At 40.5% G+C, this 25,789-nt stretch overlaps 1 protein-coding gene across 4 annotated transcripts in view; it reads left to right on the top strand.

Moving 5' to 3' along the window:
* The window catches only part of LOC129814434 (ATP-dependent zinc metalloprotease YME1L1-like), a 50,868-nt gene extending 27,787 nt beyond the window's left edge, over positions 1-23,081 (top strand). For 2 of the 4 annotated variants that reach the window (XM_055867541.1, XM_055867543.1), the window contains exons 4-18: positions 178-276; positions 2,091-2,197; positions 2,407-2,557; positions 3,088-3,171; positions 3,557-3,727; positions 6,537-6,689; positions 6,905-7,037; positions 8,158-8,220; positions 8,372-8,484; positions 9,313-9,468; positions 14,733-14,884; positions 15,222-15,348; positions 15,753-15,826; positions 16,982-17,068; positions 19,062-23,081. In XM_055867541.1, coding sequence (XP_055723516.1) covers positions 178-276; positions 2,091-2,197; positions 2,407-2,557; positions 3,088-3,171; positions 3,557-3,727; positions 6,537-6,689; positions 6,905-7,037; positions 8,158-8,220; positions 8,372-8,484; positions 9,313-9,468; positions 14,733-14,884; positions 15,222-15,348; positions 15,753-15,826; positions 16,982-17,068; positions 19,062-19,205 — 1,814 coding nt within the window. In that variant the 3' untranslated portion in view covers positions 19,206-23,081. The remainder of the gene's footprint in view (positions 1-177; positions 277-2,090; positions 2,198-2,406; positions 2,558-3,087; positions 3,172-3,556; positions 3,728-6,536; positions 6,690-6,904; positions 7,038-8,157; positions 8,221-8,371; positions 8,485-9,312; positions 9,469-14,732; positions 14,885-15,221; positions 15,349-15,752; positions 15,827-16,981; positions 17,069-19,061) is intronic. The other 2 variants (XM_055867542.1, XM_055867544.1) reach the window with 2 other exon arrangements.
* The last annotated feature ends 2,708 nt before the right edge of the window (positions 23,082-25,789 follow it).

The raw sequence follows: 25,789 nt of genomic DNA, 5'->3' as shown, positions 1-25,789 counted from the left end.
CACCGATTTTATGGAATTAATTGTGTATCGTTTATGTGAACACATTTATTTTAAACAAAGAATCACGAATATGTGGTTATAAATGTAACTAAATCCTAAGAGGAGGATTGTTCTGAACTGAAGAAGACCATTTGGGCTGAATATGCACATCCAACTCTCCTTATACTGTCTTTCTAGGGTTCTTTGGTGGCAAAATTGGCATTGACTCCCCTGTTTTCTGCAGACAGATCCCCTCCCCTCTTCAAACTGTTTTCACAGAGCTCCACTACTGGCCAGGTAACAGAAATTCATTCTATTCTATAACCTATTTAAGCTTAAAGTGCCTGATGCAGTTACTTGCTTACTGATAATATGCTTAAATTACATATTTTTTATTAATTTCCCAACGTTTTGTAAGTCAGAACAAAAAAGACTAGCCATTCTAGGCTTCTGTTTAATAAACATGTCTCTGGCTTCATCCACTGGTCAACTGCGTCATTACATCACGTTTTGTCTCCTCTTTGCCACATCACGTCAAGGGGGCGGTCCTTAGAAAAGCTGCTCTTCCGCTTCAAACTCTCCTGATTCCTATCAGCAGGCGGTTCTAAATATATAACATTCATAGTTGTATGATAAAGAATGCGACCTACACACTCCCTTAAACTGAAAAGTAAATAAGTAATTTTGTGTGGAAGATTTTTTTTTTTTTTACGTCGGAGACAGACAAGCACATCAGTAGAACCAAGAAAAAAGTACAATTTTCAGAGCATATCTCCCCTTGTCGATAAGGTGGACACACGCTGTTTAAATGGCCAAAATGTTGATTTAGACTTTCACAAATTTCACACATTTTGACTATCACTTATGTCATGATATTTTACTTATGTCATGATAGTTTGAATCTCATCACGGACAACTTTAGCATTTTGGCTAATTAGATATTTTTCAACTACTTACTACTTTTTTGCAACTACTTAGCTACTTTGAAACTACTTAGCATGTTAGCTAACCCTAACCTTAACCCTTCTAGCTAACACTTCCCCTAACTGTAACCCCTTTAACCTAACTCCTAAACTTAACCTTAACCCTAACCCCTAGACTAGGTAACATTAGCCAGCTAGCTAGAATTCATAAGATACCATATGTTTTGCAAATTTGTAACATATTGTACATTTTTCAAATTTGTAACATATTGTACGTTTTGCAAATTCGTTACATACTGTGTAATACGAATTGTAATTCGTAACATGTCATACCATGTCATATCTTATGAATTCTTTATTGGGGGGGCAGATAGCCTAGTTGTCAGAGCGTTGGACTAGTAACCGAAAGGTTGCCAGATTAAATCTCCGAGCTGACAAGGTAAAAATATGTCATTCTGCCCCTGAACAAGGCAGTTAACCCACTGTTCCTAGGCCGTCATTTAGAATAAGAATTTGTTCTTAACTGACTTGCCTAATTAAATAAAGGTAAAATAAAAAATACATAATGGGTGATGGACATCCACAAATTAATACATACCATTCAAAACGCTCTGAGACCAGGTTGTCATATTTGTATTTGATTGATTATACTTTTATTATGTACTAGATCATATGGTTTGAAAAGTTTTTTTTCTTCCTCAGACATAAAAAAACAATTCCGGGTGAAAGCCAAAGTTCATAGCTTTCAGGGGGGGGAACACTACAACATTATTCAAAATATTCCCTGCTTTCTAGATTGAACACAGCTATAGCTAAACAGTGCAAAAAGTCTGTCAGCTCAATAGTCTATTCTATTGTATTGCAATTAACTGACTAATAAATACTGCGCAAAAAGTCACAGCTTAGTACTCCTGTAAATGCAATTCAATGTCAACAGTGGCAAGCTTGTGAGAACAGATAGAAACTTGCATGGGAGCGAGCCTATTCTACTCCTTGCTATTGTAATATTTTAGAGGAAGAGTTCATGCAATGAAATGTTGGAGGGCAGGGTGTTTGTCCTTTATATTGTTTTGACAATCACTCTCCCATATGAGTGAACGCCTGAAGTGCATTCAAATTTACCAAACATCTTATAAATGTGTAGTTTGATTTTCTATATGTTAAACATATGTGTGCCCTTGTTTCCAGTGTGGGTCCAAAGCCGAGGCTTTAAAACTCTAAGGAAAAACAAGCGACTGCAGGCAGGCTTTGAGCGTCCCATGGAACCAGATGGCTTTACCCCATCTTTTATGAAGGTGAGACCCCGGTTTGTCTGTACTCTGACAGTCTATGGAAAGAGGACTTGGGTCATGTTCATTATGTCACACCATACCAACATGTGTTAAAATGTTTTACAACAGAAAACAAAAACAAGCATTTCCTCATTAGACAAGGAATGATGGTACCTTCCAGTTTCACAGCCTGGATGCATTGTAAATATCTATGACTCTGTTGTCTCATGGAGGGCCTCCTGACACGTGATAAGGGGATGGAGGTGGAAACCTTGGACAAGCTCCTGAAGAGCAAGAACATTCCAGATGGGCAGCAAGATTCTTTTAAGACCGGGTTTGCCGAGGGCTTCCTAAAATCCCAAGCGCTGACACAGCGCAAACAAGGCGAGTGTGTATACACACACACACACACACACACACACACACACACACACACACACACACACACACACACACACACACACACACACACACACACACACACACACACACACACACACACACACACACACACACACACAACACTACAGAACACCACACTACACAATAAGACCAAGGCCATGCACAGTGAGACACAACATGGCTAAACATTTTGAGATGGAACTCCAAAACGCCGTTCTTAGTGGACAAGCTCAGGTAGTATCTCCTTTGTTTCACAACATTGTCTCTTGTTTCTTTCCTTCTAAATATGAACTAGGTCTGCGTTGCCTCCCATGATGTTGGCTGTTAGCGGATTCAGACAATTAAAGTCTACTCTCCTTGCAGTGAGCATTAAATTACCAACGTTTCAGCCCGCAGGCCTCGAAGGCCTGCATTGATAATTAAATGCTCACTGCAGCAAGAGATGAGTGTTGTCCGACTTATATTTTTCTTGAAAGCGGATTGAAACACACATTCTCTCCCCTTCTCTGCAGATTCTCTGAGGAGGACGAGGTTTATACTGCTGGTCCTGCTGCTGGTGGGACTCTACGGCCTCTCCAAGACCCCCTTCCTATCGGGTAAAGGCTCCTTTTTCATTTTATCCATATGCATCTCTCTAATCAAGCTCGAAGACCCTCACTCTGGCATGCAGCTTGGTGTGTAATTTTTAAAGGAAAACTTCACCCAAAAACTTTTGGTATACAGAAATAACCCCATATGATGCAAAATGCATCAAACAGGGATGATTTATTTTGAAAGTTACATATCTTGAAACTTGATTGCTGATAAGCAAAACATTTTGGGCCTATGTCAACAATGGACTAATGAAACAAATACCAAAAGTGTTGGGGTGGGTGGAAAACAGTGATTTGTTGGCAGAAAAAAAAAAAACGAACCATAGCTGAGAATGTGTTGGTATCCGAGCAGTGTGATTTCGAACCTTAATCTAACCATTCTGGACAGTGCGGTTCCGAACCACATCAGGCCTGGACTCGGTGGACCCTGTCCAGATGAAGAACGTGACATTTGAGCACGTCAAGGGGGTGGAGGAGGCCAAGAACGAGCTGCAGGAGGTGGTGGAGTTCCTCCGGAGCCCAGAGAAGTTCACCGTCCTCGGAGGGAGACTGCCGAAAGGTGCAGCAGACCACTGAGCTGTTTTATAATAATAATATATTCCATTTAGCAGACTCTTTTATCCAAAGCAACTTAGTCAGTCATCCCTTGCATACATGTTATGGTCTTTAGTTGGTCAGGATTGTGTTCTTTAGGCACCAAACAAGAAAAACGTTTACAGAAAGGACTACCTGGATTTGTCCAATAAGAAACGCTCACATTTGTTTAACGTTGCAAAACATTTTGAAAAATAATTGTTCTGTGTCCTAATGAACAAGACCCAGGTTTAGACTGACTGAACAATGCTGAATTCAAGAAGTTGTTTAGGCAGCTAGCCAGGCACACAATCTTCCTCTGATGGAAGATGAAAATGAAGAGCTTACACATAAACCACACGCATACGACACATACAGTACCAGTCAAAAGCTTTGACACGCCTACTCATTCAAGGGTTTTTCTTTATTTTTTTACTCTTTTCTTCATTGTAGAATAATAGTGAAGACATCAAAACTATGAAATAACACATATGGAATCATGTAGTAACCTGGACTAAAAAGCATGTTTAATGGAGAATCCCCATTGAAAGCATTGAAAGTGCTGAGGTATATACAGAGTTAGATTTTCTATATTTTTATATATGACTGATTCACAGGGCACGGATGACATACTACAGAATAGGACACTCACCTCTTTCATTGTAGGTAAATCTGAACCAGCCAATGAGCGAACAAAAGCCAGCCAGTAGCAAACACCACAGTGATAGGGGACAGGTGAAAAGGACTCTGGAAAACCAAAATGACAACTCATCATTTCTCTCATCCATGCTGACATTAAAGAGGAGCCAACAGAACGCAATGCACTTCTCTTGTTTATCATTACACATTTTAAACCCCTCTTAAATGTTTCAAGATATTCGATTTAAAAACAACTATTTTAACTATTATTAATAGTTAGACAGAAGCACATACATTTCTTGCTAGGGATGAGGCGTCATCTTGTCTAGCCTGAGAAAGTGATCTAGTATGAGAATGAGCACAGATTTTAGACCATCAAAACTATGAAATAACACACATGGAATTATGTAGTAACCACAACAGTGTTAAACAAATCAAAATATATTTGAGATTCTTCAAAGTAGCCACCCGTTGCCTTGATGACAGCTTTGCACACTCTTTGCATTCTCAACCAGCTTCACCAGGTAGTCACCTGGAATTAATTTCAATTAACAGGTGTGCCTTGTTAAAAGTTAATTCATGGAATTTCCTTCCTTGATGTGTTTGAGCCAATCATTTGAGTTGTGACAAGGTAGGGGTGGTATACAGAAGATAGCCCTATTTGGTAAAAGTCCATATTATGGCAAGAACAGCTCAAATAAGCAAAGAGAAACGACAGTCCATCATTAGTTTAAGACAAGAACTTTAAAAGTTTCTTTAAGTGCAGTCGCAAAAACCATAAAGCGCTATGATGAAACTGGCTCATGAGGACCGCCACAGGAAAGGAAGACCAAGAGATACCTCCGCTGCAGAGGATAGGTTCATTAGAGTTACCATCCCAAATATATGCTTCACAGAGTTCAAGTAACAAACACATCTCATCAACTGTTCAGAGGAGACTGCGTGAATCAGGCCTTCATGGTTGAATTGCTGCAAAGAAACCACTACTAAAGGACACCAATAAGAAGAAGAGACTTGCTTGGGCAAGAAACATGAGCAATGGATGTTAGATGGTGGAAATCTGTCCTTTAGGTCCAAATTTGAGATCTTTGGTTCCAACCACTGTGTCTTTGTGAGATGCAGAGTATGTGAACAGATGATTTCTGCATATGTGGTTCCCACCATGAAGCATGGACGAGGAGGTGTGATGGTGTGTGGGTGCTTTGCTGGTGACACTCAATGATTTATTTAGAATTCAAGTCACACTTAACCAGCATGGCTACCACAACATTCTCCAGCGATACGCCATCCCGTCTGGATTGTACTTAGTGGGACTATCATTTGTTTTTCAACAGGACAATGACCCACCACACCTCCAGGCTGTGTAAGAACTATTTGACCAAGAAGGAGAGTGATGGAGTGCTGCATCAGATGACCTGACCTCCAATCACCCGACCTCAACCCAATTGAGATGGTGTGGGATGAGTTGGACTGCAGAGTGAAGGAAAAGCAGCCAACAAGTGCTGAACATATGTGGGAACTCCTTCAAGATTGTTGGAAAAGCATTCCTGGTGAAGCTGGTTGAGAGAATGCCAAGAGTGTGCAAAGCTGTCATCAAGGCAAAGGGTGGCTACTTTGAAGAATCTAAAATATATTTTGGTTACTACATGATGTTTCAAAAGTGTTGCATAAAGATTTGTTGGCATTTTATTGCTTTGAAATGTACAGGAATGAAGGATGTAGGTAATGTTGTCCGTCTGGTGTAGAAGGATTGTTCTACTCAGTTATATCACCATCACCAGCTGGGTGTTCTGTGTGCAAGGAGTTTTGAACATTAGTTTTATTTCCTTCTGTGTGTTAATTCATAGTTCTGATGTCTTCACTATTGTTCTACAATGTAGAAAATAGTAAAAAATAAAGAACAACCCTTGAATGAGTAGTTGTGTCCAAACTTTTGACTGGTACTGTACATACATACACACACACACTCTCATCATATGCTGCTGCTACTCTGTTATTTATTCTACTCTTATTTATTCTGATGGCTAGTCACTTTATCTCACAGCTAGTTACATATCTTATTGTTTACTTCCACATTGGATTTCAGTCTTTTATACAGTAATACAATATTAATAATTTACAGTTGTTTATAGCTTGTGCACTCTCTCTCTCTGTAGGGATTTTGCTGGTTGGCCCCCCTGGCACTGGGAAGACTCTGTTGGCCAGAGCCGTAGCTGGAGAGGCCGACGTCCCCTTCTATTACGCCACCGGTTCGGAATTTGATGAGATGTTTGTGGGGGTTGGAGCCAGTCGCATCAGGAACCTCTTCAGTGAGTCCCATCTCATCTTCAAGTCTCACCCTATTCCTGGCTTCCAACCACGAACCTAATAATGTACTTTTCCCAGTTAAAAAAAAATTGTTTTTACCCAAACCTCGTTGCGACAGTGTTTACAAGTTAGATGATTTTGTGTCATAATTGATCAACCATACGTTTGAGACTCTGCCCTTGACAAACCAATCTCTCTATACATTACTTGTCTGCAGGGGAAGCTAAAGCCAACGCCCCATGCGTGATCTTCATTGACGAGTTGGACAGTGTCGGAGGGAAGAGAATCGAGTCTCCCATGCACCCTTACTCCAGACAGACCATCAACCAGCTACTGGCTGAGATGGACGGGTATGTTTTCAATGTGTTCTTCTGGGTTGTGTTCAATGACAGTATACACTACCATTCAAAGTTTGGGGTCACTTAGAAATGTCTTTGTTTTTAAAAGAAAAGCACATTTTTTGTACATTAAAATAACATCAAATTGATCAGAAATACAGTGTAGACACTGTTCATGTTGTAAATGACTATTGTAGCTGGAAACGGCTGATTTAAAAAAAAAAAAAAAAAAAAAAAATGTTTTTTTTTAAGGAATATCTACATAGGCGTAAAGAGGCCCATTATCAGCAACCATCACTCCTGTCTTCCAATGTTCCAATGGCACGTTGTGTTAGCTAATCCAAGTTTATCATTTTAAAAGGCTAATTGATCATTAAAACCCTTTTGCAATTATGTTGGCACAGCTGAAAACTGTTGTCCTGATTTAAAGAAGCAATAACACTAGCCTTCGTTAGACTAGTTGAGTATTTGGAGCATCACTATTTGTCGGTTCGATTACAGGCTAAAAATGGCCAGAAACAAAGAACTTTCTTCTGTAACTCGTAAGTCTATTCTTGTTTTGCGAAATGAAGGCTATTCCATGCGAGAAATTGCGAAGAAACTGAAGATCTCGTACAACACTGTGTACTACTCCCTTTACAGAACAGCGCAAACTGGCTCTAACCAGAATAGAAAGAGGAGTGGGAGGCCCCGGTGCAAACAGAGCAAGAGGACAAGTACATTAGAAAGTCTAGTTGGAGAAACAGACGCCTCACAAGTCCTCAACTGGCAGCTTCATTAAATAGTACCCACAAATTCCATTAAAAATCAGCCGTTTCCAGCTACAATAGTCAATGTCTACACTGTATTTCTGATCAATTTGATGTTATTTTAATGGACAACAAATTTGCTTTTCTTTCAAAAACAAAGATATTTATGTGACCCCAAAATGTTGTGTGTGTGTGTATATCTTTAAAACAGAGTGAAATATAGATCTTCTACCTGAATTTGTCCAATAAGAACACAGATTCTTCGTTGCAAAATGTATTGCACTGTTGTGCCATACTGAACACTACCGTGGTGTAGCACCGCTGTTACTTTCTGTGGGGAGAAACCTGACTTCCCTTAACCTTGTCAAGTTTGTCGCCCACAGGTTCAAACCAAATGAAGGGGTCATCATCATCGGGGCGACAAACTTCCCTGAGGCTTTGGATAAGTATATTAAGCTTTGTTCATCTCATAATGTTACACAATCACAGTGCCTGTGTTGTATTAGTTTACATAAGTACAGAATGGCTTGCCATGTTAAAACAAACCTAGACTAAGTGAAGCTCTCCCTCCTAACTGTCGCCCTCTTCCCTCCCTAGCGCTCTGATTAGGCCGGGACGTTTTGACATGCAGGTCACTGTCTCCAAACCAGACGTGAAAGGACGCACAGAAATCCTCAACTGGTATTTAAGGAAGATCAAAGTAGACCCTGGTACGTGAGCAACATCCATTTTAATTTTTAATTGTTTTATTTAACCTTTATTTAACTAGGCAAATCAGTTAAGAACAAATTATTATTTACAATGACGGCCTACACCGGCCAAACCCGGACGGTGCTGGGCCAATTGTGCACCGCCCTATTGGACTCCCAATCACGACCAGCTGTGATACAGCCTGGAGTCAAACCAGGTGAACACAAGTGAATCTGCTTGGCTAAATGCTAATAGATACTGTAAATGCAAATAGACTATGGCTATATGAGAATCTGTAGTGGTAACATGCTAATAGATTATATTGCTGTTATGGGCTCCCGAGTGGCGCAGCGGTCTAAGGCACTGCATCTCAGTGCTAGAGGCGTCACTACAGACCCTGGTTTGATTCCAGGCTGTATCACAACCGGCCGTGATTGGGAGTCCCATAGAGCGGCTCACAATTGGCCCAGCGTCGTTAGGGTTTGGCCGGGGTAGGCCGTCATTGTAAATAAGAATTTGTTCTTAACTGGCTTGCCTAGTTAAATAAAGGTTAAATTAAAAATTAAAAATAGACTATGGCTACTTGCTAATGGCTATATTTTTAAATAGACTACAGTGACATGCTAATGGATACATGCAAATAGACAATGGCTACATGATAAAGGCTACCAACTAAAAGACAATGGTTATATAAGAATCTGCACTGGCAACATGCTAAATAGACTATGGCTACATGCTAATAGATTGCTATATGAGAATCTGCAGTGGTAACATGGTAGTAAGTCACACTATAGTTGACCTAGCTTAGCTGTCACTGTTCCTGCTAACGACCTGGCTTCCTCATGCAGACATCGAGGCTGGGATCATCGCCAGGGGCACAGTGGGCTTCTCCGGGGCCGACCTGGAGAACCTGGTGAACCAGGCAGCTCTGAAGGCGGCGGTGGATGGCAAAAACATGGTGACCCTCAAAGAGCTGGAGTTCGCCAAGGACAAGATCCTCATGGGTGAGCACTGCTGTAGGAATAGGGAGAAAATAGAAATATACCCCCTTAATCACCTATCTGCCCTTACCCCTTTGCACTTGTTTAGATCTGAGAGGATTAGATAAGTGTAATCAATATGGTGGTAGCCTGTCTTACTCTTTGATAGGCCAAGTGGAATTGGCACCATATTGCCGACACCTTACACGGAACCCAAACCGGCTGCACGCATGCGCCATCGTGCATAAATTAATTTTACCCCCCCCACATCAAACGCGATCACGACACGCAGGTTAAAATATCAAAACAAACTCTGAACCAATTACTTTAATTTGGGGACAGGTCGAAAAGCATTAAAGCTTTATGGCAATGTAGCTAGCTTGCACTTGCTAGCTAATTTGTCCTCTTTAGCTGCTAGCTAGCTGTTGCTAGCTAATTTGTCCTGGGATATAAACATTGAGTTGTTATTTTACCTGAAATGCACAAGGTCCTCTACTCCGACAATTAATCCACACATAAAACGGTCGAAGTTGGAAGTTTACATACACCTTAGCCAACTACATTTAAACTCAGTTTTTCACAATTCCTGACATTTAATCCAAGTAAAAATGTCCCTGTCTTAGGGCAATTAGGATCACCACCTTATTTTAAGAATGTGAAATGTCAGAATAATAGTAGAGAGAATGATTTATTTATTTCAGCTTTTATTTCTTTCATCACATTCCCAGTGGGTCAGTAGTTTACATACACTCAATTAGTAATTGGTAGCATTGCCTTTAAATTGCTGAACTTGGGTCAAACATTTTGGGTAGCCTTCCACAAGCTTCCCACAATAAGTTGGGTGAATTTTGGCCTCTTTTTATCCTGAAAAAGAGATTTGCCGACATCAAGCATACCCATACCATGATGCAGCCACCACCATGCTGGAAAATAAGAAGGCAGTTAACTCAGTGATGTGTTGGATTTTCCCCGAACATAAGGCTTTGCATTTAGGCCAAAAAGTGTGTTCCTTTGCTGTTTTTTTTCTTTTCAGTCATACTTTATTCTGTATATTTGTATTTTTCTTTTGACTCTTTGTTTAAGTCATTATGTCGTCATTACAATGTTGTTGATCCATCCTCAGTTTTCTCCAATCACAGCCACAGTTTTCTCCAATCACAGAATAATAGTAGAGAGAATGATTGATTTATTTCAGCTATTATTTCTTTCATCATTCCCAGTGGGTCAGAAGTTTACATACACTCAATTAGTATTTGGTAGCATTGCCTTTACATTGTTTAACTTGGGTCAAACGTTTCAGGTAGCCTTCCACAACCTTCCCACAATAAGTTGGGTGAATTTTGGCCCATTCCTACTGACAAAGCTGGTGTAACTGAGTCAGGTTTGTAGGCCTCCTTGCTCGCACAGACTATCAGTTCTGCCCACAAATTTTCTATAGGATTGAGGTCAGGGCTTTGTGATAGCCACTCCAATACCTTGACTTTGTTGTCCTTAAGACATTTTGCCACATCTTTGGAAGTATGCTTGTGGTCATTGTCCATTTGGAAGACCCATTCTCGACCAAGCTTTAACCTCCTGACTGATGTCTTGAGATGTTGCTTCAATATGTCCACATAATTTTTTTCCTCATGATGCCATCTATTTTGTGAAGCGCACCAGTCCCTCCTGCAGCAAAGCACCCCCACAACATTACGCTGCCACCCCAGTGTTTCACGGTTGAGATGGTGTTCTTCAGCTTGCAAGCATCCCCCTTTTTCCTCCAAACATAACGATGGTCATTATGGCCAAACAGTTCCATTTTTGTTTCATCAGACCAGAGGACATTTCTCCAAAAAGTATGATCTGTGTCCCCACGTGCAGTTGCATACTGTAGTCTGGCTTTTTTTAATGGAGGTTTTGGAGCAGTGGCTTCTTCTTTGCTGAGCGGCCTTTCAGGTTATGTCGATTATAGGACTCGTTCTACTGTGGATATAGATAATTTTGTACCTGTTTCCTCCAGCATTTTCACAAGGTCCTTTACTGTTGTTCTGGGATTGATTTGCACTTTTCGCACCAATGTACATTAATCTCTAGGATACAGAACACATTGCCTTCCTGAGCGGTATGATGGGCTGCGTGGTCCCATGGTGTTTATACTTGCGTACTATTGTTTGTACAGATGAACGTGGTACCTTCAGGCATTTGGAAATTGCTCCCAATTATGAACCAGACTTATGGAGGTCTCCAATTTTATTTCTGAGGTCTGAGCTGATTTTTGATTTTCCCGTGATGTCAAGCAAAGAGGCACTGAGTTTGAAGGTAGGCCTTGAAATACATCCACAGGTACACCTCCAGTTGACTCAAATGATGTCAATTAGCCTCTCAGAAGCTTCTGAAGCCATGACATAATGTTTTGGAATTTTCCAAAATGTTTAAAGGCACGGTCAACTTAGTGTATGTAAACGTCTGACCCACTGGAATTATGATTAAGTGAAATATTCTGTCTGTAAACAATTGCTGGCAAAATTACTTGTGTCATGCACAAAGTAGATGTCCTAACTGCTTGCCAAAAACTATAGTTTGTTAACAAGAAATTTGTGGAGTGGTTGAAAAATTAGTTTTAATGACTCCAACCTAAGTGTATGTAAACTTCTGACTTCAACTGTTATAACTGAAGACATTTCAGCATTTAATTTGTAATGACATTTCAAGAAACATAATTCTACTTTGACATTCTAGTATATTTTGTGTAGGCCAGTGACCAAAAATCTATATTTAATCAATTTTAAATTCAGGCTGTTTTTTTGTGTGTGGGGGGGGGGGGGGGGGGTTGAGGTGAGGATGAGGATTATTTAAGATACTCTTTGAATAGGTAGGGTTTCAGGTGCTAACACAAACCACATGCATATCGACACATATAGACACACACACACACACTTTCACGCTCATCATATGCTGCTGCTCCTCTGTAATTTATTCTTGCTCTTGTTATCTATTCTGGTGCCTAGTCACTTTACCCTTCCTTTATGTACCTACCCCTTGCAGTTGTACACATCTTGCCATGGGGCTGAGAGAAAATTTGCAGTTTTAAATCTAATTTGGGTCTGAGAGAAAACGGGGTCATGGGGCTGAGAGAAAATGTGCAGTTTTAATGCTAATTTCCTGCAATTCTACACATTTTGGCATGGCTTAAACATTTTGTCGTGACTCAAACATAACAAAATCAATGGGGGCCTCATGCCATGACAAAAATACACCTGAATGCATCATTTTTTGAACTTTCGATTCTCTTTGACCAACCAGGTTTCCATCCACAGTTTTTATGTAAAGTCATAATGTATCACAAAAATCACAACCACTGTGATGGAAACAAGAAGTTTCGGTACAATTTTACAAATTGAACAGATCATTCGTTCGTTCGACATGGTGGGATCTTTTTGTGTCTGTAAAATATGCGAGAAATGGCGATGGAAATGCCTTTATGCGCAAATATTGATATAATAATCATCATATCGACGTAAAATTGGAGTCATGCGACGATATGCTGTGTGGTCCTCCGACTCGGGAAACCATGCAATTTATTAGGCTACAGATGAAATAATTTATGATGACCTTTACAGGGTGGTGGAAGTGCACTGGGATCTTGATGCTCCTTTCCAATAAATATTGAGGGTCTGATTCTAGTGACATGATGATCGATGCTTGACTGTCATTTGACAAATAAAAATATTCTCACTCTTATCCATAATAATCTCATCATGTAGACTAGCCTACCTGCACTGTATCTGTGAGCTGTTGGTTAAAGCACACATGCCAAGACCAGAATAGGCACATTTTGTTATTCAACGCAACAGTTTCTGTGACAAAACTATCGGTAGAATTGAAAATGTGATGGAAACACATTGAACATTTAGATTTTTATTCGATGCATGAAAACTTAAGCTAAAAGTCTGTTTGGTGGAAACACATCACAGGTGGGGAAAATGCGCATTTGCAGATTTGAGAATTTCGCATGAAAATCTGTCACCAGTTGGATGGAAACGTAGCTACTGACTGACTAGCTTTTATTTTGGTGATTGTTAGTTCTCAAAGATTATCTTATTTAGAAATATATACAGTGCATTTGGAAAGTATTCAGACCCTTTTACTTCCACATTTTGACAAGTTTCTCTGGTCTGATGAAACCAAGATTGAACTCTTTGGCCTGAAGCGTCACGTCTGGAGGAAACCCTGCACCATCCCTACGGTAAAGTGTGGTGGTGGCAGCATCATGCTGTGGGGATGTTTTTCAGCGACAGGGACTGGGAGACTAGTCAGGATCAAGGGAAAGATGAACAGAGCAAAGTACAGAGAGATCCTTGATGAAAACCTGCATCAGAGCGCTCAGGACCGCAGGCTGGGGCAAAGGTTCACCTTCCAACAGGACAACGACCCTAAGCACACAGCCAAGATGACGCAGGAGTGGCTTCGGGACAAGTCTCTGAATGTCCTTGAGTGGCCCAGCCAGGGCCCGGACTTGAACCTGATTGAACATCTCTGGAGAGACCTGAAAATAGGTGTGCAGCGACGCTCCCCATCCAACCTGACAAACCAGAAGAATGGTAGAAACTCCCCAAGTACAGGTGTGCCGAGCTTGTAGCGTTATACCCAAGAAGACTCGGCTGTTAGCGCTGCCAAAGGTGCTTCAACAAAGTACTTAGTGTTTTAGAATAAGGCTGCAACGTAACAAAATGTGGAAGAAGTCAAGGGGTCTGAATATTTTCCGAATGCACTGTATATGTGTCCATGATCTACATACTTTATATCTCTTTTAGTCGTCCTAAGTTTACACTGAAAACGTTTTTTCATCCCATTTATTATTACTATTATTATATATTGTTTTACTGTTTTGACGTAGGCGCCCGAAAAAACACTTAGGCGGCCCGTCCAATACTTTTCTATGTCGAAACAACCCTGTAAGATACAAAATGAATTCCGCATAGGCTATTAAAAGCGAAACACAGACAAAAGAAGAAAAATAAACTAAAAGTAAACAGAAGGAAATGCCGCTCCTAATTGGAAACAGCATTTCTACTTAGAGCCAATCAAATGTGAGCGCTGAATGCCACCGACTCTGACCACTCCCATTCAAATATAAATCCAAACCTGAATTGTGCCCAGACTTCCAATAGTTGAGTGAACGAGATGGGACTACATGCACCTATACAATCCTCTCGGACCTACCTATGGGTTTATTTGGCATTCAGGGACCGAATGGCTTCGAGCAGGAAATCAAGTGATTATCTCTATCCATCTCTTCCCTCCCACAGGCCCAGAGAGGAGGAGTGTGGAAATAGACAAGAAGAACAAGGAGATCACAGCGTACCATGAGTCTGGCCACGCTATCGTGGCGTACTACACCAAGGACGCCATGCCCATCAATAAGGCCACCATCATGCCCAGAGGTTCTTCCCTGGGTCATGTAAGTAGGACTGGAAATAGGGAATTTTAAATATATAGGAAACTAGATGGGTAGGGAACACAACATGGTTAGACTAATTAGAATATATTAAAAAAAAAATAATAATCATACTGGTTTCTTATATGAAGGCTATGACACAAAATAAAACCACCTTTTTTTCAGGAATCTGTTCTGCTGAGCATGCCAGTATAATAATGCATAATGCTTAATTCCCCCTGGGTTTTGTCTTGCAAATGAAATGATTGTTTTTTTTAATGTTTTTAGAATCGTCAAATGTGAAGTGGTTGGTTCCGTTTGTTGCCAGGCCTCACTCCTCTTCCCCCACTGTCCATCCTAGGTGTCCATGCTCCCGGAGGATGACCGCTGGAGCGAGACGCGAGCTCAGCTGCTGGCCCAGATGGACGTCAGCATGGGAGGCCGTGTGGCAGAGGAGATCATATTTGGCAATGAGTTCATCACCACTGGTATGCAGGGGGATGTAGAGTTGCTGTAGGAGGGCAATTAGATTACAGAGTTACACCTAGCACAGTACTGTAGAACAATAAGAATTTTCCAGAAAACCGGATGGTGCATCCCGTGTTGGGGTAATCCTGGCATCCAAATGTAAAATAAATAATATTCATGTTTTAGTGATTGATGATATGGTCATATAGCTGACACTTTTATCCAAAGTGACTTACAGAATTGTGGAACATTGACAGTGACGCATATCTTCAGTATATGTGACCCATGCAGGAATCGAACGCCGGTCCTTACTGTTGCCAGCACCATGCTCTGACTCACTGAGCCATTGGTATCTTTTAGCCTGTTAATAGTCTTCCAAGACTCAACAAAATATATGAAATACATGTTCATCTTGTTTTTTTAGGGGCATCAAGTGACTTTGATGCTGCCACCAAAATTGCAAGAATGATGGTGACCAGATTTGGAATGTGTGAGAGGGTAAGTTATGTTTGTTCGGGAAAGAGGAAATTAATTAATGTCTTATACTGCATGAGCAAAGGCCCATCAAGACCTACTACCTAGTGTGGAACCTTCACAAAGATCTATCTCTGTTTCTTAATTCAATGAGCTTCATTGGCATAAATGGTAACCACCCTATGTTGCAGCACTACATACAGCGCATTCGGAAAGTATTCAGACCCCTTCCCCTTTTACACATTTTGTTACATTACAGCCTTATTCTAAAATGGATTACCAAAATATTTCTTTATCAATCTACACACAATACCCCATAATGACAAAGTGAAAACAGGTTTTTAGAAATGTTTGCAAATGTATATTAAAAAAAACAACTTATTTCCATAAGTATTCAGACCATTTGCTATGAGACTCAAAATTGAGATCAGGTGCATCCCGTTTCCAATGATCATCCTTGAGATGTTTGTACAACTTCATTGGAGTCCACCTGTGGTAAATTCTATTGATTTGACATGATTTGGAAAGGCACACACCAGTCTGTTTAAGATCCCCTAGTTGACAGTTCATGTCAAAACAAAAACCAAGCCATGAGGGTGAAGGAATTATCCGTAGAGCTCCGAGACAGAATTGTGTCGAGCCACAGATCTGGGGAAGGGTACATAAAACATGTCTGCAGCATTGAAGGTCCCCAAGAACACAGTGGCCTCCATCATTCTTAAATGGAATACGTTTGGAACCACCAAAACGCTTCCTAGAGCTGGCCTCCTGGCAAAACCGAGCAATCGGGGGAGAGCACACAGACAAGACAATACAGATGTGCCAAGCTTGCTGCATCATACCCAAGAAGACTTGAGGCTGTAATCGCTGCAAAAGGTGCTTCAACAAAGTACTCAGTAAAGGGTCTGAATACTTATGTAAATGTGATATTTGCGTTTTTTATATATATATTTTTTTTTGGCAAAAATTTCTAAAAACCTGTTCTTGCTTTGTCGTTATGGGGTATTGTGTGTATGTTGATGGGGGGGGAACTATTTGATTAATTTTAGAATAAGGCTGTAACGTAACAAAATGTGGAAAAAGTCAAGGGGTCTGAATACTTTCCGAATGCACTGTATATATTGTGACAGTATATCTTTCTCACTCACTCACTCACTCACACTCTCACCTGTGTTGTAGCTGGGTGTCATGACCTATGCTGACCAAACCAAACAGAGCCCGGAAACACAGGCTGCCATCGAACATGAAGTCAGGATACTTTTAAAGGTAAGTTTCCACATACATCGTCCTTCTAAGGCCCTGACTTGGTGCTCTTTGGCTTGTGGTTGCATCACCGCCTGGTATGGCAACTGCTCGGCATCTGACCGCAAGGCGCTACAGAGGGTAGTGCGTACGGCCCAGTACATCACTGGGGCCAAGCTTCCTACTGTCCAGGACCCCTATACCAGGCGGTGTCAGAGGAAGGCCCTAAATATTGTCAAAGACTCCAGCCACCGTAGTCATAAACTGTTTTCTCTGCTACCCCACAGCAAGTGCTACTGGAGCGTCAAGTCTAGGTCCAAAAGGCTCCTTAACAGCTTCCAAGCCATAAGACTGCTGAACAGTTAATCAAATGGCTACCCTGACTATTTTCATTGACCCCCCCCCCCCCCCCCCCCGCTCTCTTTTTACGATGCTGCTACTCACTGTTTATTATCTATGCATAGTCACTTTACCCCTACCTACATGTACATACCTCAATTACCTCGACTAACCTGTACCCCCGCACATTGACTCGGTACTGGTACCCCCTGTATATAGCCTCGTTATTGTAATTTTATTGTGTCACTTTTTTTTACTGTAGTTTATTTAGCAAAAATATTCTTAACTCTTATTTTTCTTAACTACATTGTGTATAAAGGGCTTGTAAGTAAGCATTTCACGGTAAGGTCTACACTTGTTGTATTCGGCGCATGTGACAAATAACATTTGATTTGATTTGAAGCCCTTTACAGAAATTCATTCAACCCTATCTTCTGTCAGATGGCATCATTCTAACAGGACACGCAGTTGCCATGAGCCATCTATACTGGAACTCATCTCTAAAAATGTAGATGTTGCTTATCCGCTTAACACTAGTTCCTAATTCTGAAAATCATTCTGCTCTCCGTGGCTATGACGCACTGGCTATTACAGCAAACCATGCTCGATCAGATGAGCAAACGTGCTCCAGCTAGCCTCCTAGTCCTAGCTTGTTTGAATGGCCTTTACGGTAGCCAGTTTGACAGGTTGTTGATAAAGTTATGGGTCTTTTCTCATAAATCAGCATGTATCGGACTCTGACAGCTGGCACTGTGCCTCGCTAGTACTTTGTAACATTTGGCCAGCGCAATAACGTTGCAGCTAGAGCAGTCAGCTGTGCTGAAGAACTAGGCGTACTAATCACAGCTAACCTAACATACATTTGAAGTCGGAAGTTTATATACACCTTAGCCAAATACATTTAAACTCAGTTTTTCACAATTCCTGACATTTAATCCTGTCTTAGGTCATTTAGGATCACCACTTTATTTTAAGAATGTGAAATATCAGAGTAATAGTAGAGTGATTTTATTTAAGCTTTTATTTCTTTCATCACATTCCCAGTGGGTCAGAAGTTTACATACACTCAATTAGTATTTGGTAGCATTGCCTTTAAATTGTTGAACTTTTTGCATAACAACAGAATTAACGACTGGTCGCATCTGTGGCAACATGCCCAAAAGAACCAACCGATGTTTGACCAGACTGGTGGTAGAATGAAATTGGTGGAAGAATGGAATTGTATGAATTTTTCTTAGAAAAATTAATTAAAATATGTAATTCATTGTTAGTTTATAAAACCAACAAGGCATGCAAGATCGCGCTATGTGATGAATACAGTCGCAGGTAAATGGGTTGACTGGCACTTTGTTTCGTGTCGGGCTGAACAACGCCATTTACCTGTGACTATTAATCACATAGCACGGCCTCTTTTGCCTTATCGCTTAAATATTAGATACAGGTTTATAGTTTTTTAACTCTGACTCCTTTGAGGATGAAAGGGGGTTCAGTGGACGATGTCACCTTGGTGACGTTTTCGAATGTTAGGGCAGCATATTGTGGTCAAATTTATTTTTTGCTGTCCCATGAGTGTTTGCGAACTATCAGACAGGTCAGTGCAGACAGCTGACGTGAGACAATGCCACTGGCTGTGTAAAAATAATTTCCTGACTTTTCTGGTGGTTTGTGTGGTCCTCAGGATTCGTACGAGCGCGCCAGGGCGCTCCTCAAGTCTCACGCCAAGGAGCACAAGAACCTGGCAACCGCCCTGCTGCAATACGAGACGCTGGATGCCAAAGAGATCAAGATGGTCCTGGAGGGCAAGGCCCTAGAGATCAGATGAGACCTCCAAGGGTGGAGGCGTCACTCTGTTTATTGGGGGGATGGGGTGGGGAGAGGAGACAAAATATGGCTGTGGATTAGGGTAGGGAAGCATAGGAACTGTTGGGATTGGCTTTTTGGAAGGTGTTGGAATGTAAATATATGAAATTTAAGGTTTCAAGATAGGATAATTTTTTTATGTAAAATATGTACGCAAACTACGCACAGTCTTATCTTCCTGTTAATGTCTGGATAGTTGTTAGGATCATTATTGTCGATAACAAGGAGGATTGTGGGATTTCCCTTCAAATTGGTAGGGGCAATCAGCAGTTGCTGCATCCATTTTTGGATTTATTAATTAATGATATGTACCCATTTGATTCTTGAAGAATAGAACTTATAAATGCCTCATGAGTTTAGTTCAACTGTCATACCCCATCAGAACCCAAAATATACGCTTGTATTACACCAATGTTTGTACACAAACTAAATGTAAACAAACACTGTAAAGCCTAAAAATTGCCAGATTCACACATTTTGTTAGTAGTTTGTATGTATCCCATTGCCATATGACCTCTTTTTCAATGTACCCTGTCGTGTGTGTGTGCGCACGCACATTGAATGTTTTTGGGCTATTAAGTCCCAAGTCCAGTGAGTCCATGCCCTGGTTCCTCAGAATCACTACAAAATAATCTTACCAGTAAAATACAGTTGTCTCTACCTGAGACTGTCAATCATGAATTTGTAATAAGGAATCTGATTCCCCCTAAATAGTCTAACAACTTTTCCCAGTTTTAATTTGTAAGTCGCTCTGGATAAGAGCGTCTGCTAAATGACTTAAATGTAATGTAAATGTACCAATATTCCCAGGTTTGAGCCTTGTGTGCTAGTTGCCGTTTCAAAGGTGGCCTTTTGGGAATGTACGTGTACTCGGAGTAGGGACTCTTTTGGACTTGAGCCACAATTCAAATGTGTCTTAGCACTTTGGTCAGTCTGATCACTTACTCAATGTATTTATGTTATCAAATATGTCAATGCTGTGTGTATATATAGATGGGGGTGCTGCTGTGCTTTGAAATTATGCTTTTATTCACTAAATACTCAACGTTGGCAAATTAAGCTGTGACGGGCCATTGGGTCCTCCGTTTTTGGATCTGACTAGTTCATCCATTTACAATGAAATACCTTACAATTATCTGGTTTCTAAGTCTAAACAATTGTCAAAGTAACAGTTAAACCTAAGAGACCCTACAACTCCTCATATCCTGGTTCATTCCCCACTTCTGCTGTGTACTCTCTATTCACATCTGATACACAGCTGTCTCTCTAGCATTACTTGAGTAGATCTGTGAATCCGTTTTTTTACATTTCCTCACTTTGTATGGTTTTAAGCACAGTGGCTCAGAACCTCACAGTGTAAGCAAGGACCGTCATACTAATTTGCTGACGTGTAGGCCTATAAGGAAAACGGTCAAATGCATCTGTAGACAATCGACTCAATCGCTTCAACAATGTAGTATCTCCATCTTTGGTGAGAATGAACAGTTTTTACAGAATGCTTTAGGCAAGAATATGGAACTCCTTTGAAATGTCTGCTAATGTTGAGTTGGAAGCATGAAGATTGTGATACAATGGAGGTTTAAAGCCATACCTTTAGGATGTAATAATGTGGGATTAAAAGGTTTTTAATTGTAATTTTTTTGTCAACAATCTACACTAAATACTAAAATGTCAAGTGGAAGAATATATATTTTTTAAGATTGATAGAAATGAAATAACAAAAATATAGTCCTTGCAAAAGTATTCAGTCAATAAATACATTGAGTATACAAAACATTAAGGACACCAGCTCTTTCCATGACAGACTAACCAGGCGAATCCAGGTGAAAGATGTGATCCCTTATTGATGTCAGTTGTTAAATCCACTTCAGTCAGTGTAGATGAAGTGGAGGAGACCGGTTAAAGTTTTTTTAAGCATGTGTGCTATTCAGAGGGTGAATGGGCAAGACAAAATATTACATTTCCGTTGAACGGGGTATGGTAGTAGGTGCCAGGCACACTGGTTTGTGTCAAGAGCTGCACCACTGCTGGGTTTTCACACTCAACAGTTTCCTGTGTGTACCAAGAATGGTCCACCACCCAAAGGACATCCAGCTAACTTGACACAACTGTTGGAAGCATTTGAGTCAACATTGGCCAGCATCCCTGTGGAACGCTTTCGACACCTTGTAGAGTCCATGCCCCAACGAATTTACATTGTTCAATTCGTCGGGGTGTGGGACAACTCAATATTAGGAAGGTGTCCTTAATAATTTGTACACTCGGTGTATGTTAGAAACACCTTTGGCAGTGACTACAGCTGTGAGCCTTCTTGGGTAAGTCTAAGCTTTACACATCTGGATTGTGCAATATTAGCCAATTATTATTTTTATAATTCTTAAAGCTCTGTCAAGATGTTGGGACTCATGGCTAGACAAAAATGTTAGTCTTGCCATAGATTTTCAATCAGATTTAATTCAAAACTGTAACTTGGCCACTCAGGAACTTTCCCTGTCTTCTTGGTAGGCAACTCCAGTGTAGATTTGTGTTGTAGGTTATTTTCCTGCTTAACGGTGAATTCTTCTCCCAGTGACTGCTGTAAAGTAGACTGAAGCAGGTTTTCCTCTAGGATTTTACCTGTGCTTAGCACCATCCCATTTCTTTTTATCCTGAAAAAGAGATTTGCCAACATCAAGCATATCCATACCATGATGCAGCCACCACCATGCTGGAAAATAAGAAGGCAGTTAACTCAGTGATGTGTTGAATTTGCCCCGAACATAAGGCTTTGCATTTAGACCAAAAAGTGTGTTCCTTTGCTGTTTTTTTTCTCTTCAGTCATACTTTATTCTGTATATTTGTATTTTTCTTTTGACTCTGTCGTTTAAGTCATTATGTCGTCATTACAATTTTGTTGATCCATCCTTAGTTTTCTCCAATCACAGCCACAATTTTCTCCAATCACAGAATAATAGTAGAGAGAATGATTTATTTCAGCTATTATTTCTTTCATCACATTCCCAGTGGGTCAGAAGTTTACATACACTCAATTAGTATTTGGTAGCATTGCCTTTACATTGTTTAACTTGGGTCAAACGTTTCGGGTAGCCTTCCACAACCTTCCCACAATAAGTTGGGTGAATTTTGGCCCATTCCTACTGACAAAGCTGGTGTAACTGAGTCAGGTTTGTAGGCCTCCTTGCTCCCACAGACTATCAGTTCTGCCCACAAATGTTCTATAGGATTGAGGTCAGGGCTTTATGATGGCCACTCCAATACCTTGACACCTTGACTTTGTTGTCCTGAAGCCAATTTTTTTTCTGAGGTCTTGGCTGATTTCTTTTGATTTTCCCATGATGTCAAGCAAAGAGGCACTGAGTTTGAAGGTAGGCCTTGAAATACATCCACAGGTACACCTCCAATTGACTCAAATGATGTCAATTAGCCTATCAGAAGCTTCTAAAGCCATGACATAATTTTCTGGAATTTTCCTAGTGTTTTTAACGGCACAGTCAATTTAGTGTATGTAAACTTCTGACCCACTGGAATTGTGATACAGTGAGTTATAAGTGAAATAATCTGTCTGTAAGCATATGTTGGGAAAATTTCTTGTGTCACGCACAAAGTAGATGTCCTAACCGACTTGCCAAAACTATAGCTTGACAGTTGTTTGTGGAGTGGTTGAAAAACACGTTTTAATGTCTCCAACCTAAGTGTATGTAAGCTTCTGACTTCAACTGTAAATGATCCTTGTGTCGCTCCCTCTTTGAACTATTGGCTGCCCGATAAACAAAATAACATTCTGTGTAACAATAAATCCATAGCATTTACAGCACAATAAAATATATACAAACTCATAGCTCTTTGTGAACTCTTGAAAAATTCTAATATGACTATTTAATTCACACAGTAACATTCATTTTGTTCACATCTGTCTTCATCTGTCTTCACACCTCCCCTGGCGTCAGTGACTTAAGGACTTCCATGAGAACATCTCTTCTTAGAGATTGCCACAGACACGGTATGTTTGAACCTTGTGATAGCCCACAGATGGTCTGCCATCCAGACAATGTAATATATTGTGATTCAGTCATCATACTGGGCTTTGCATGTCAGCCAGTCACCTTCTCTCATTCTTACACTACAGTCGTCATTCATAGAAAACAAATGAAAAATCAAAGGGTCTATGCGGAGCATTAATACTTTTTGTTGCTGTTTATACCGATGCCTGTTTATTCATGAAAAGCAGAAATACTAAATATCATTCATCACAATGGTTAACCAATGCAAAATAATAGGAAAACATTTCAAGCTTATTAATAGCATTACATTTAGCCGAATCGGTACACATATGGCGCAGGGAAAATTCAAAGAAAGGAAAACACAAAGAGATTCTAATCTAATCAACTATATTTAAATGATATGAGTGCACCCTTGTGTCGCTCCCTCTGAACAGTGCAATAAAATAGATCAACATTCATAGCTCTTTACGAACTCTTGAACAATCCAAACATGACAATTTTATTCACACAGTAACATTCATTTAATCTGTCTTCACACCTCTCCTGGCGTCAGTGACCCCAGGACTTCCATGGGAACGCCAGCCAGTCAGGAGTATTATCACCGTCTCATCCTTCCACTACAGCAGTCATTTATGGAAAACAAATGAAAAACCAAAGAGCCTGTCATGTCAAATAGTGTCCCCCTCCAAAAAAAGGTTTTTGGGTTCCCAGGACTGCCAAAACATTGCAAAGAATACTATCCAAATATGTTTTTGGATTTAAATGGCTAGCTAACGTTACTTGTTTACTTACATCAGCATGCCTAGTCAGCTAGCTAGCCAGAAAGTTTTGTTTAGCTAACATTAGCGAGCTAGCAAATTGTTTTTGTAGCTTTCAGTGTGTATGTAACGTTAGCTGCACTTCAATGGGATCCCTTGAGGAGATGTTATTTTATCTTTCCAACCAGGCGAGGTACTATGAAGGCACCGCATGAACAACCATTATTCAACAACAGTTTTCCATCTAGGTAGTTGGTCATCTAGAAGTTGCTAGTTATACATTTAGTTATATGTCTGCATTTTGAGGTATATAAGTTAACTCTGATCAATCAAATGGGTAGGTCTAAGCAATTATGGTCATTCCAACTGCCCTTAACTAGGTGTATTTGCTAGACAGACACAAAGACAAAGAGAGGGGGGAAGAGGGGGAAATAAAAGATGAAAGTGAAAGAGAGGTGGGAAGAGCGTGAAAGACAGAGTCATGGGGGAGAGAAACATAGAAAGTCAGTTGTGTGAAAATGACTTAGACTTGAGTATTTCAACATCTCTTGTCTTCAAACTTGTCAGGCAATCACATGTACCTACGGGGGAAGGATTGTCAGCCACACAGGATGGTGATTTTCACTGAGGAGAAGGAGACCATGCTGACCATGCCGAGATGCATGTTGGCCATTTCGGAGTGAAGCGCATGCTTGCCAAAATCAACATACACTTCTTTTGGCATGGGATTGTCAAGGATATGGACAGCTGGGTAAGTGAAATAACAGTTTGTTTATCGATCACATTCGATTATATCTTAAATTATTATGATTTCAATGAATGTCATATCAGAGAGAAAACAATGTTTCAATTTGTCACATTGTGCTTGAAGGTGAATACCTGTCTAGCCTGATGACGACCGATTATTTTACCAAGTGGGTGGAGGCAATACCCATTAAGGTCTGTAAAGGAAGATAACGGGCTTAACTCTAAATTCCCTACTGTAACCCATATGAAAAGGGTGCTTGGAACCAAAAATGTATTTTCTTTTGTATGATACCCATCAAGGACCAGACTGGCGAGGCCACCTCCAAGGCGATGATGGACATCTTCAACACCCATGGTTCTCCTGAGGTCATCTTGAGTGACCGAGGTTGTGAACTCTGGAACAAGGTACGGATGTAATAGGTTATATTCTGCCACCAATAGTTAGAGTTTTTGTTTTTCCTTGGTACATAATCAGACATGTCAATATCTTCCATTGTCAATAGATATCCCTTTCTTACCCCCTCCTCCAGGTTTGGATGAAAGGACCAACCACACCCTCAAGACTGCTATGGGCAAGTCCCTTGACGGGTTCCAGGAATGGTGGGAGGACAAGCTGAAGATCATTCTCTTTGCACACAACATCCTCGCCCAGGCCTCCAGAGTACTCACTCTATCGCCTGCTGTACGGACGGGAGCCGCAGCTGTCTACTGAGGTAAACAATGCAATTATACATAAAATGATTGCCTATACTGTAGTATAAAAAAAAAATGTGTGATTGACTTAGTGTTTTTCTGTTGCTATTTTTGTATAACATACTTTGAGATCACTGATACTCCACCTGGTGTGGTGGAAGTTGTCGAACCTGATAAGAACGCCTTCGAGGACCACCTTCAGGCACGGACTGAGAAGCATGTGGAGGTTTTTGACCAGGTCAAAATGATTGTCTGCTGTTTATTTTCTGGCCTTCCAAGAGATATGTAAGAGATGTATTTGTAATAATATTAACTATAATTGCATTTATTTATTTGATCAATCAAGG

The sequence above is a fragment of the Salvelinus fontinalis genome, chromosome 17 (genome assembly GCF_029448725.1).
Source record: "Salvelinus fontinalis isolate EN_2023a chromosome 17, ASM2944872v1, whole genome shotgun sequence".
Classification (NCBI taxonomy): domain Eukaryota; kingdom Metazoa; phylum Chordata; class Actinopteri; order Salmoniformes; family Salmonidae; genus Salvelinus; species Salvelinus fontinalis.
Note: the sequence above shows the minus strand (reverse complement) of the source record. Positions and strands in the feature narration are given on the sequence as shown.